This window comes from Xyrauchen texanus, chromosome 30 (genome assembly GCF_025860055.1).
Source record: "Xyrauchen texanus isolate HMW12.3.18 chromosome 30, RBS_HiC_50CHRs, whole genome shotgun sequence".
NCBI classification, from domain to species: Eukaryota; Metazoa; Chordata; class Actinopteri; order Cypriniformes; family Catostomidae; genus Xyrauchen; species Xyrauchen texanus.
In genome coordinates, this window is record NC_068305.1 from 35,778,749 (window position 1) to 35,791,596 (window position 12,848).

The 12,848-nt window shown below is 37.7% G+C and overlaps 1 protein-coding gene across 1 annotated transcript in view; it reads left to right on the forward strand.

The window, feature by feature from the left end:
* Positions 1-248: 248 nt before the first annotated feature.
* The window catches only part of LOC127623833 (estrogen-related receptor gamma-like), a 21,333-nt gene continuing 8,733 nt past the window's right edge, over positions 249-12,848 (forward strand). The window contains exons 1-5 of the mRNA XM_052098385.1: positions 249-446; positions 2,523-2,902; positions 5,505-5,621; positions 8,857-8,961; positions 9,623-9,805. Coding sequence (XP_051954345.1) covers positions 388-446; positions 2,523-2,902; positions 5,505-5,621; positions 8,857-8,961; positions 9,623-9,805 — 844 coding nt within the window. The 5' untranslated portion in view covers positions 249-387. The remainder of the gene's footprint in view (positions 447-2,522; positions 2,903-5,504; positions 5,622-8,856; positions 8,962-9,622; positions 9,806-12,848) is intronic.

Below are 12,848 nucleotides of genomic sequence, written 5' to 3' on the forward strand. Positions count from 1 at the left end.
CCATTCTACATTTCATAGTTGAATCGCGTCGTTTGCTGCAGAGTAATCATCTCTCAGAATGCTTCAATGATGTGATAGTCATCTCCCGCTTACCTGCGCGAAGCTCATGAATATTTAGAGAGGTGCTCTCCCATTGGTCGATTATCCGATGCGTCAACATAAAGGACGGAAATAATGCGCTACTCTTATATAATATTCATGAGGAACAGTGGAGGGGGTCTTTCGCGTCTGTGCTGCAACTACAGAAATACAACGAAGAGACGCAGAGATCAGACGAGCATCATTATACAATAACACAGAAGAGAGTTTTAAACAGTTGAGAGATTTAGTGTTTTTCTTTATTATACAAGATATCTTTAAAACTGTGGTTTCATTCTGAGCCGTCTAATGGATCTACTGCAGTTTTATCATCCGGAATCTTTTTCTTTCCCATCTGAACAGAACAAGTAAGAAACTGTATTCATTTACTGCTTTGTGTGGGGATAATTGAGCTTTTATGTGTATTCCCGTGTGTGAAATGAAATTATTTTTAATTAAATATTTATTTGTCAAGAGGGATACCTAACAATAATTTACCATGCGGTAACCATAGTTTCCACCATAAAATACATTAATAAAAACAACAAAATGACAGAGTTTGAAAGCTACTTGCTTTGTTTTCGATCCTATTTTTACATGATTTTACAGTAGCAACAATAAAAATAATTTAGGCTATTTGTGTGAAAGTAAGTTATTTATTCACATAATATCCGGTAATACACTGAGTTGTGATGGAGAATAAACTTTATATAGGCTACAGTGCCTATGAAATCAGACTTCAAGAAGAGATAGTAGATAGATAGATAGATAGATAGATAGATAGATAGATAGATAGATAGATAGATAGATAGATAGATAGATAGATAGATAGATAGATAGATTGGTATTGAAATAATTGTGGTTTCTGTATTGAAAATCATGAACTTGTTTTACACCTCACTCTGAAAGAATGCAGCATTTGTTATTCAAAATCCATTCCAACTAATTAAACAGACATCATTTAAAAGTCACACATATAATCCTGCTGTATATTTACACAATCATTCATACAGAGAGTTTAATAAGGTCATGTTCTAATAGAGATTCTGGCAACATTCACACCGTCTTAAGGCAATAGGATTTGAGAGCTGGTGATGGAGTCAGATAATCATCTGGATCACAGACAAAACCCCTGATGGACTTTAACATCACGTTACTGGCTGCTCCACACTGTGTGTGTGTGTGTGTGTGTGTGTGTGGTGTGTGAGCGTGTATTTATCACTTTGTGGGGACCAAATGTCCCCATAAGGATAGTAAAACCCGAAATTTTTGACCTTGTGGGGACATTTTGTCGGTCCCCATGAGGAAAACAGCTTATAAATCATACTAAATTATGTTTTTTTGAAAATGTAAAAATGCAGAAAGTTTTCTGTGAGGGTTAGGTTTAGGGGTAGGGTTAGGTTTAGGGGATAGAATATAAAGTTTGTACAGTATAAAAACCATTATGTCTATGGAAAGTCCCCATAAAACATGGAAACACAACATGTGTGTGTGTGTGTGTGTGTGTGTGTGTGTGTGTGTGTGTGTATAAAGTAAGAGAACGTAGTAGAGTGATAAAACAGGTGTGTGCAGGTGCTGTGTGTGTACTGTAAACATTCACTGAAGTCTGACATTGTGGGAAATATGAAGTTATGCTGATATTTTCAGTTTTCCACACATTGCAAAAAATCCCTGTGTGTGTGTATATATATATATATATTATACACACACACACACACACACACACACACACACACAGTAAAATAAAATGGCTGCTCTGTTTGTTAAAAATATGGTGACAATGTTGTAGGCAGTAATGCAGGATGGCAATTTGGTGCCTGTATACAGTCTTTTACATTTCATAACCATGAGCCTTTATATCATTAAGGAGTAGCTCACTCAAAAACGACAATTCTGTTATTATTCACTCACTCTCATGTTGTTCCAAACCGTATAACTTTGAAGAACATAGAGGTCACTCTTTTCTATGCAATTACAACGAATGGGGAATAGAGATTTCAAGATTTGAAAGGAATGCAAAAGCACCATAAAGGAAGCACGATAAAATCCTAAAAGTGGTGAATATGACTTGTGTATTCCAAGTGTTCAGAAGTCAAATGGTATCTTTATGCGACACAGCCTACATTTTAAATTGTACTTACATTTTTTAACAACATTTTACAATAAAAGTATTTTCTTTTTTAATGTATTATAGATTTAAACCCCATTATCATCAAATTCATACACCGTATTTACAGTATTTTGCAGTGCAATTATAGGCATAGCCTTTAATCTTCTAATTAAAAGTGTATATGTATTTTGTATATAGTCATCAAATGTAAATTCATTAACATATTTGCACTATATAATTTGTACATTTATTTTTCGATTAAAATCAATATCATTTTTGTCAGTGTACAATAGAAAGCAGCACCTCAGTGTTGTCATTTTCTTCGCTTCCAAAGCTTCTTGGACATGATGTCAGTCAACACTCACAGTCCCGTCTACATCAAGGCAGAACCATCAAGCCCTGCCTCCCTGCAGGACAGTCTGACCCAGCTCAGTCCCGGGGCGTGGTCGGACACAGGGAGCAGCTACTGTTCAGTAACTAAAGGGAATCAAACAGGTGTGGACTCTCCCGCTCCATTCCCTGCGGCCGGGGCAGTGTTGAGGCCTTCTGGAGAGCCCTGCAGGCTGCTGGAGAAATCGCAGGTGAAGGGTGAATACGGTTTGAACTCTGGCCCCAAACGTCTGTGTCTAGTGTGCGGAGACGTTGCATCTGGATTCCATTACGGAGTGGCGTCCTGCGAGGCCTGCAAAGCGTTCTTCAAACGCTCCATTCAAGGTCAGGACACTAACCAGACCGCTGTCTCTCTCTGTCTGTGTTAGTCTCTCAATTGTTCTCTGAAATATGACTGCACAAAAATATTTTATAATACTTTTTTTTTTTATAAAAAAAAAGTTTTTTTTTCTTTTGTAAAATTTCTAATAAAGAATAAAGGAAAGTGTGAAATTGTTCCAGAGTGAAAATATTTTCTCCTATCCCAGCTTAATGTGCAGAGATGTAACCCATTTGTTGGTTGATTTGCCCAAAACAACAATACTGGTTCAGACGATGAGTTAGTAGTGGGACTCTCTGTATGTCCAACCAATTGTTGAGTGTAGTTTTTGGGAAACCTGTTTGAAAACAAGCATTATTCCATTTGGTGGCTCTAGTGGTGCAGAAAATACATACTTCACCTATATAGTAACTGCAAAGTAAAATAAAACAATGTTTGAGCACTTTTGTTTGAGTTCATTGCACTGTTGATTCCACATCACACCGTATCGACAGTATTAAAGTCGGCATGAAATGGAAGTTGCGACCGGTTTTCTTCCGTATTGTGACATATTTCCGCGTGAAAATGCTTATCGAGCAAGAACTAAATGTTTGGCGGGGATTTGAGTTTATCCATTGGTTGTTGATTTGGATTGTGAAAATATGGGCATTGCATAGAGGAACTGAGGCAGATCTGAATGCTAGTTTGCAGTGAACACACACACCCCTACCACCGTGCTGCTCAAGTCAGAGCTGGTTATCTATGAAATTGACGTGATCAAACCAAGTGTGCCGCACAAGCCCTCAAAAGTGAAGGCTTGTGCCTTCACTTGTGCCCCCGGTGACTGGTCTTAGTATAGGTCATAAACCCCACCTCCCCATGTTATTCAACAGGACGTGAGACCAACTAAACAATTAAATTACACTTCACATATCTTTTTTCCAAAGATAGTTTCTGTCATTTACTGTAGTTTCTATCACGTTGATGTCATTTCAAGTGTTTGTTTTCAAAATAAGTTTGTTTTTAGTTAGTTATTTGATGCTATAAAAACGGTGCTGTGACATCATGATTGACAGCTGTGATTGACAGGTTCTCTGAGCGAAGTAGTCACTTAAGCACCAACTGACTTTTTTTCGGGATCTTCGGAGGACTGAGGAGATTGGAGCTTTAAATTTAATATCTAAATTTCTATAATTAATTATTTCACACCATCAAAAGTCAAAAGTGCAGGGGCGTGTGCTTGCGATTGATTCAGCGAGAGTGAGGGCGGGGCCTTGATTTCGCGGCTTTACTTCCTGCTCACTACTGCGCAGGTCTGGTCCTGAAATCGCAACTGCGCAGACTCAAGTCCCAAGATGTCAGCGCCATATCGGGACACTGGTGGCTTCAGTTCTCACCAATGGAAAAGAGCGAAGGGGCGTCGTCCATCTTTTTTTACAGTCTATGGATCAAACTGACAACATAAACGCACAAACACATCACGGTCTTTGCTTACAAAGAGGCTGTAGAAGTTAAAAAACTAGATAACCATATTTTAACGATTTGAATCACAATACACTTAATATTAAAGGGAAAAAAAAAACGTATTCATGCTGTTCATCCCAAGATAACTGCATTCAACAATATAAATAAACTCAGAGGTATCCGAAGCGTTGTATTAGTGTTCACCTCAGCAATTCAGGCGTGAAATGTCTCGAACACATCCGCAGATTCGCCATTATTCCTCCTCATTCTAAATATAAATTCAAGCCAGCTGACCCGTAACCAAAGAAGCTTGGCTTAACGAACGATAGTTTTAAAGGAAAACGGATGAAAATACACCTTGCCAACTTCACTAACATGCGATTGATGCTTTGTTCAACTCTATGCAAGGTTGTTGTAGTTTTAAGAAAGGGGCGGGGTTTAAGTGGACCAAATGATTGGGATGTCCTGCATAGGTCACCAGAGAGAAGTCTGTAGTTTCACGGGAAGATAGAGTTATTACATTTTGATTAAAGATTACAAGGTCAAAGAAAAAAACAATATATATATATATATGCATGGATGAATCGTTCACAATAAGTTCAATAACATTCCTTTAGAAAATAGATGGGGTTAGGGACCTCAACGAACCCTAAGCTGATTGACTCTAACTCAAGGCACTTTCTTTACTATAGCCGCGGTAATGAATATTACTGTCTGGCTGAAGATGAGCTCTTGTGGTTTCTTGACACGATTATATTACTGTAATACACTTTATCATGATGTAACCACGGTGATCAGTCTGTTAGGGGTCAGAGGTTAAGCACAGACTGCCATCTGGCTAGTTAGTGGCAGTGAGGAAAAGTATTTGTTTAATTAGCTACATGTTATTTAGTGAGCTAAATCTGACAAAACCTCCCATTTGGGGTTCTCAATGATAAAAAATGTTCATAAATAAAGTACATAATTTAAAATATTTTCTTAAAATGCAGTAGGTTCCCTTTAAGAGGTAGGGTTGGGTTTGTGTTTGTTAGAAAACAAAGGACATCATCTGTATGCCCCCATTTAGGTAAACGTGTGCCAGCTAGAGAAACTTTTTGTGACAGCTTTCCTGGTGATGATTATGATCTCTCTCTCTGTGTCTCTCTCTCTGTGTCTCTCTGTCAGGTAATATAGAATACAGTTGTTCGGTCAGCAGGGATTGTGAGATCACTAAGAGGAGGAGGAAGTCCTGTCAGGCCTGTCGCTTCACCAAGTGTCTCTCTGTGGGAATGCTGCGAGAAGGTGAGTGTGTGTGTGTGTGTGTGTCCAGATCACATTTCAACTTAAAAAAATTATAATTATATATATATAATTATTTATAATACATTTATAATATATAATACATGACAATTAAGCTTTCCCCCCTATTCATAATGTACAGTATATAATTTAAGTTTTTTGTTGTAATTCCTGTTTTTCACAATGGTGATTTGGAAACACTTTACAATAATGTTTCATTTGTTAACATAACATGAGCTAACAATGAACAATACTGAAGCATTTAGTAATCTTAGTTAATGCTTATTTCAACATATACTAATACATTTTTAAAATCAAATGTTGTATTCGTTAATATTAGTTAATGTACTATGAACTAACATTGAACAATTGTATTTTTATTAACTAACATTAACAAAGATTAATAAATGATGTAACCAATATATTGTTAATTATTTGTTCATGATACATATTAACTAATGTTAACCAATTGAATCTTAGTGTAAAGGATTACCGGTGATTTAATTAGGTTCTCATCACTGTAACAAAGTAGTAAAATAGAGTTGTTGGTGATTTTGTTTTAAATTATTTTTAAATTGTTTTTTTTTTTTTTATAAAAATGAGCAACAAATACTATCATGATAAGAAATTAAGGGGGGCTCAGGGCAAATAAGCTACTGAAAGTGACAAAATTGCCCCAAAACTCAAAATATAGTGGCAAACAATGCACCCATATTGAATTCCTCTATTTACGCCTAATTATACATAATATTGCATAAAGTAAGAGTTGAAAAATTCTCAGTCTAGTTATTCATATCAAGTATTTCTAATCGATTTATTACATTTAAGTTTTTGATATAAAAGGATTATGTCACACCTTATGCTTTATTTGGTTGATAACAAATGTGCTATACATTTTTAAAATGCCCTTGAAAATAAAATAATGCTCTCTAAAAGGAATATTCTTGGTTAAATGCAAATTAAGCTCAATCTACAGAATTTGTAGCAGATAATGTTGATTACCACAAAAAATAATTTCGATTCGTTCCTCCTTTTCTTTAAAAAACAAAACAAAAAGTAAAAATCTGTGTTCCTGTGAGGCACTTACAATGAAAGTGAATGGGGGCAATTTTTGGAGAGTTAAAAGCTTATAAATTTATAGAAGCACTTTCATTAATTATTCTGTTAAAATTCGTGTATTATTTGAGCTGTAAAGTTGTTGAAATTTTATTTTTTTACAGTCGTTTTAGGGTTTGTTGACATTTCATCGTCGTGGTAACGAAGTTGTAAAATTGGCTCTAACTTTACACAGAAAAAGTTTGCAAGTGATTTAATCACACTGAAATCAAGTTTACATGCATATCCTTTATGTCTTGTGACTATACTATTGACACTGAGTATTTTAACATTCAAAAATTGCCCCCATTCACTTCCATTGTAAGTGCCTCACTGGAACACAGATTTGTGCTTTTTTTTAAATTTTTTTTTTGCTTTAAAAAAGGGTGAACGACTTGAAATTAACGACTTGGCGCACACACTACATAAAGTGTAATAGTAATATTAATGACACTATTAATTATGTTATTTTGAGTTGTTTTGGTATAAATGTGTCTGTGATTAGTGATATCATGGGGTTCTGCAATATGCAAGTGTTTTCTTATGGTTTCGCACAGAATCACCAGAGAGATTCCCCATAAAAAAAGATTCATACTCTGATAGAACGGAAGCAGTCAGCAAATTGGGACAGAGTGTTATATTAGTACGTGAGTGTGTGTGTGTGTGTGCGCGCGCATGCACACGCAGGTCTGAAGCTGCCCTGATTTTGTGTTCGGTGCACCTGCTTGTTCAGTATGTTCAGTTGCAAATGAAGACAGAAAAATCTGTTTGCTTAATTTTTTAACTCTGAATTTAAAGCTGATGTGTGTATTTTTCCCCCGATGTTTAAATATCAGCTTAATATGCAGAGACAACTATAAGTACACCATTTGTAAGTTGATTCCCCTGAAGAGTATCAACACAGTGGCTCTGTGTCGCTTTCAAAACATTGCTCTGTTTGTTTGAGCATTCCAACCAGCCTGACATAGCAACAATGTCTCATCCAATTGTAAGAGTATATATATATACATTATACATATATATATTTATAATCATTATTTTTTACAAATAGCAGACAGGGAGTATTCAGGGAAAACCAATCACTTTTGTTTTGCAATTCCGTTTGGTGACACTGCTGGTGCCAGAAATGACACACTTCCATTTAATACAGTTCATTTTTGTTTATTGACCTGTTTCAGTGAGCCACTTTTCCCCTCGGCTGCTATATTTGTGACCATCAGCGAGTGGAAACAATGGTGGGTGTATCAGTGAGTTTTGATACTTACTACCACCCCTGGAGTCGCAAGTTCAAATCCAGGGCGTGCTGAGTGACTCCAACCAGGTCTCCTAAGCAGCCAAATTGGCCCGGTTGATAAGGAGGGTAAAGTCACATGGGGTAACCTCCTTGTGGTTGCGATTAGTGGTTCTGGCTCTCAATGGGGCACGTTGTAAGTTGTGCGTGGATCGCGAAGGGTAGCATGAGCCTCCATGCTACAAGTCTCCGAGGTGTTATACACAATGAACCACGTGATAAGATGTGTGGATTGACCGTCTGAGAAGCGGAGGCATCTGAGACTTGTCCTCCGCCAACCGGATTGAGGTGAGTATTCGCACCACCACGAGGATCTACGAGGAGTGGGAATTAGGCATTCCAAATTGGGGAAAAAAGGGGATAAACAAATAAATATATTTTTTTTGCTTTTGATCCATGCAAAGTCCCAGTAAAAGTTCATACAGGCATGAAGAAAGCACAAATATTGCCAAATGAAACTTTCGCTGATATTTAAAGATATTTTATATTTCATCTCCGTACACCGGCGAGTCTGATGTGTGAGTGGCGAGTACACGCACACCGGTACATCACCGCAAACAGCTTTCATTCAGAAGTTACAACTGTTTTTGTGTTGTGTTCTGGTCTGATTTAGTCACAGTATTTTAAAAAAACGTCTGTGATGATCCCGTCGGTATGAATGCAAGAGCTACTTTTAACTCCCGAAAAAGGTTTATGTCGTATCTCACAGCACAATGAAGGTATATGGAATATTGGTCACAAACATGGTGGTGCGGTCATACAGTGATGTTATATGAAACAGGTCAATAACTAATTCGCGATTTTCATCAAATTCGTTTTCTTATCATTTGAAATTCTTTATTGTGTGTGTAGGTGTGCGTTCGGACAGGGTGAGAGGAGGACGGCAGAAATATAAGAGGAGAATGGACTCAGATTCCAGCATCTACCTCAGTGAACAACTACCCCAGCAAAAATCACGTGAGAATGAAAACATCATTATAGTGTCAATGTCTAAATTGCTGAAAAACTGCCAAATTGCCTGTTCTGGTAAATGTACCACATCTGCAATTCACTAATGCAACGGCTTCCCGTCTTTTATCCGTTTTGCAACCGTTCCCACATCAGCACCAAAATTCCGTTAAACTCTGTGATGTCATTTGCCGGAATGGCGAATGCATACTTTGCATACTGTACTTTGTTTCTGAAGGAGTCTAGTTGTTTTGTCATAGGTAACTTAACATAAGTCACTTATGTCCCTTTAAGATTTCGACAAATTTCTTCATCCGTTCGAGTAAAAAGAAGAAACTTAGTTTTCACTCTCTGTCCAATTGGACAACATTTTGTGACTCTTTGAGTTAAACAGTGCTGAGTAATATGCATCACATCCATGACTTGGTGATTGTCCCAAAGCAGACTTCTTACGTCAGCGCGTCCTGAGCATTAATCTTACGGCTTTCTCCACACATAACATCAAAACGAAACTTTTCCAGGGAATTGCCAGAGCTGATTTACCGGTATTTCCCAATGTGTCCTTTTCACACAAGACTTCTAAACGGAAAAATGAAGTTAGTTTTACGGGAAAGGCAGGAGTTTTTATCAGCAGGAGTTAGACAATTCTCTTCTTTTCTCTCTCTCTCAGCATTCTGCGGCAGTCAAGGGGAGAATAAGGTGGTGACTCTCTTGTTGCGGGCAGAGCCAGAGAGGGTGTGTGCCATGCCTGACCCCGCCCTCCCTGACAGTGACATCAAAGCACTGACAACACTGTGTGACCTCGCCGACAGAGAGTTAGTGCTGAACATCAGCTGGGCCAAACACATACCAGGTACACACATACATTTTTACCTATCTTCTCTCCGTTTTGGATACAGACAAATAAGTTGCTGTTAGTTTTGATGTTCTGTATGTGTGTATGTTTTGGGAAACACCTGAGAGGGGGTTGGGATCAGCTGGAAACAGCACACACACATAAACACAAATTCTGTGACACTAATTTGTCCAAAGAATCCACTGGCATATCAAATAACGCACATACACGCAGAACTGGCCAGCACCTGTTTTTGTGTTGATACTAGCCTCTGTAGTAATGCTTATACAACAAACTACCAAACCAGGTGTGCGAGTAAGATTTCCTGTCACATGTGACCGAATATACAGGCAAGCATCACTATTACTATTGCACATACTTATTTGAAGCATTACTTTGCTAAGTGATTATACTTATGATTTTGTAAGGGAAGATGATTAAATAGGCAACAAAACTCATGGAATTACTTTGGAGGGACAAAATGCCCCTTCAGAAAAAGTTACATCTGAAATTACCTACATAGTGGAAAGCAGCCAACAGTCCCCATAAGGAAAACTGCTTATTGAATATATATGAAATAATGCTTTAAGTAAAATCTGAAAAAGCAGAAATGTTTGTGTGAGGTTTAGGGGATAAAAATGATCATTAGCTTATAATAAAGACAATAAAAGTAAAAGGAAAGTAATGCTAGTCGCTGACTGATATGGGTTATTCAGTGACGATATCACTATCTAGAGATCAGGATGTACTGAAAAAATGTTTTGTATTGTCAATTTTATTGTCACATGTTGTCATTTGTTTTTTTGTGAAGCTGTGTGTGAAGTTTATTTTCAACTCAAAATTAATGATTAAAATTAATTATTTTAAGCACGATCTCAACAGATCTGTAAGTTACTGCATATACTGAAATGTTAGATGTATAAACTGAAGTTAGATTTACTAATTTATTTTATTTATTAATATGTCTTGAAGTTAAATTCTTTAAATGAAAGGACATTTTTATTCCCCCCCCCCAATTTGGAATGCCCAATTCCCAATATGCTCTCCGCCTCAAACTGGGTGGTGGAGGACGAATCGCAGATGCCTCCGCGTCTGAGACGTCAACCCACGCATCTTATCACGTGGCTTGTTGAGCGCATTACCGCAGAGATATAGCGCGTGTGGAGGCTTCACGCTGTTCTCTGCGGCATCAACACACAACTCACCACGCGCCCCACCGAGAATGAACCACGTTATAGCAACCATGAGGAGGTTACCCCATGTGACTCTACCCTCCCTAGCAACCGGGCCAATTTGGTTACTTAGGAGATCTGGCTGGAGTCACTCAGCACACCCTGGATTCAAACTCATGACTCCAGGTGTGGTAGTCAGCATCTTTACTTGCTGAGCTACCCAGGCCCCAGTTAAAGTAAATTTTACTTAATTTCATACAATTCAAATGCATTTAGAAAAACTGTGCAAAAACTTGCTTAATACATTTTAAGTACATTTTACTAGTATTTATTAATTGTGGCTGTGATAATATCTGGTGAGGCCGATATATTTAATGATAGCAAAAAAGACGGCCGCAATTTTCAACCCAGCCTCATAGAATGAATGTTACTATAATGGCATTTTTGCGAAAGGACTTTTACTTGCCTTGTTCTCTAATTAAATGAACACTGGTGTAACACTACTAACAGTACTAGCTAAAGCAACTGTGCATTTTATTGGCTGATTATGTGTAGAAACTCTAATATTGGGGGCCTGGGCCTCAGTGAGTAAAGAAACTGACTACCACACCTGGATTTGCGAGTTTGAATTCAGGGCATGCTGAGTGACTCCAGCCAGGTTTCCTAAGCAACCAAATTGGCCTGGTTGCTAGGGAGGGTAAAGTCACATAGGGTAACCTACTCATGGTCGCTATAATATGGTTCTCGCTCTCGGTGGGGCGTGTGGTGAGTTGTGCGTGGTGAATAGTGTGAATCCTCCACACGCGCATTGTCTCCATGGTAACACACTCAACAAGCCACGTGATAAGATGTGTGGATTGACGGTCTCAGACGCGGAGGCAACTGAAATTCGTCACTACGCCACCAAGAGGACCTAGAGTGCATTGGAATTGGGCATTCCAAATTGGGGAGAAAAATATATAAATAAACAATAATATTTACTATTACCATTTCTATTATATTTTCACTATTACTCATGTTATGAAATTGTCGCACTTTTAAAATAACGCATCTTTTGAAAAATTATACATTTTAACACTTGTATTACAGACTCGCCTACATTTACACACTTATTCCAATGTGATTAGCTGCCGTGATGGTTCAACTGAGTATTGGACTTTAGATTCAGAAGTACGTGGTTAAAGGCCAGCCAAAAATGCAGGCCTACATGTGAGACAAAAGTGTGGAAGCAACACAAAATGACGTGGCTGCTTCAGAAATGTGCTTTTCATTTCGCATTTTGTTTTTGGACACTTTTGGTTAGGTTTAGGTTAAATTTTTAGGTTAGGGAGGTTCATTTACTCAATAAAACCTGATTGACACATTGCACTTGCTTTTGGCGCCCCCTGCAGGACATTTCACTGGGAAACTGCAGCCAAATGTGTCACGTAATTTTCTTGAGATCAAGCTGACAAATTTGATGAAAATTTGCTGAAAACTGCTCTTACACAATATTTATTTAAAAATTATTCATTTTAAACATTGAAAATAGAAAATGTGGACTATCCATTGACTATTTGCAGAATCTGGCTTTCGGTAGATTTTGGGACTGAATTGACTCAAGGAGGAATAAACACTTCTAGTAATTGGCTAAGCAGTTACGGTTATTGGCCTTTGCTGATAATCTCAAATTGGCAAAATATTGGTTTATTTATCAGCCTGGGCTATATCTTGGTCTATCTCTAATGGAAAGTCCCCACTAAGATAGACAAACCAAAAACATGTGTGTTTGTGTGTGTAACCCTGATAGCAGTATTGTCTTTTTGGCTGCTGTCTGAAGCAATAGATTCAATAGTAGATGACATTTGTGATTTAAATGGTTTCAGTGATGGTATTTTTTGTTGTTGTGA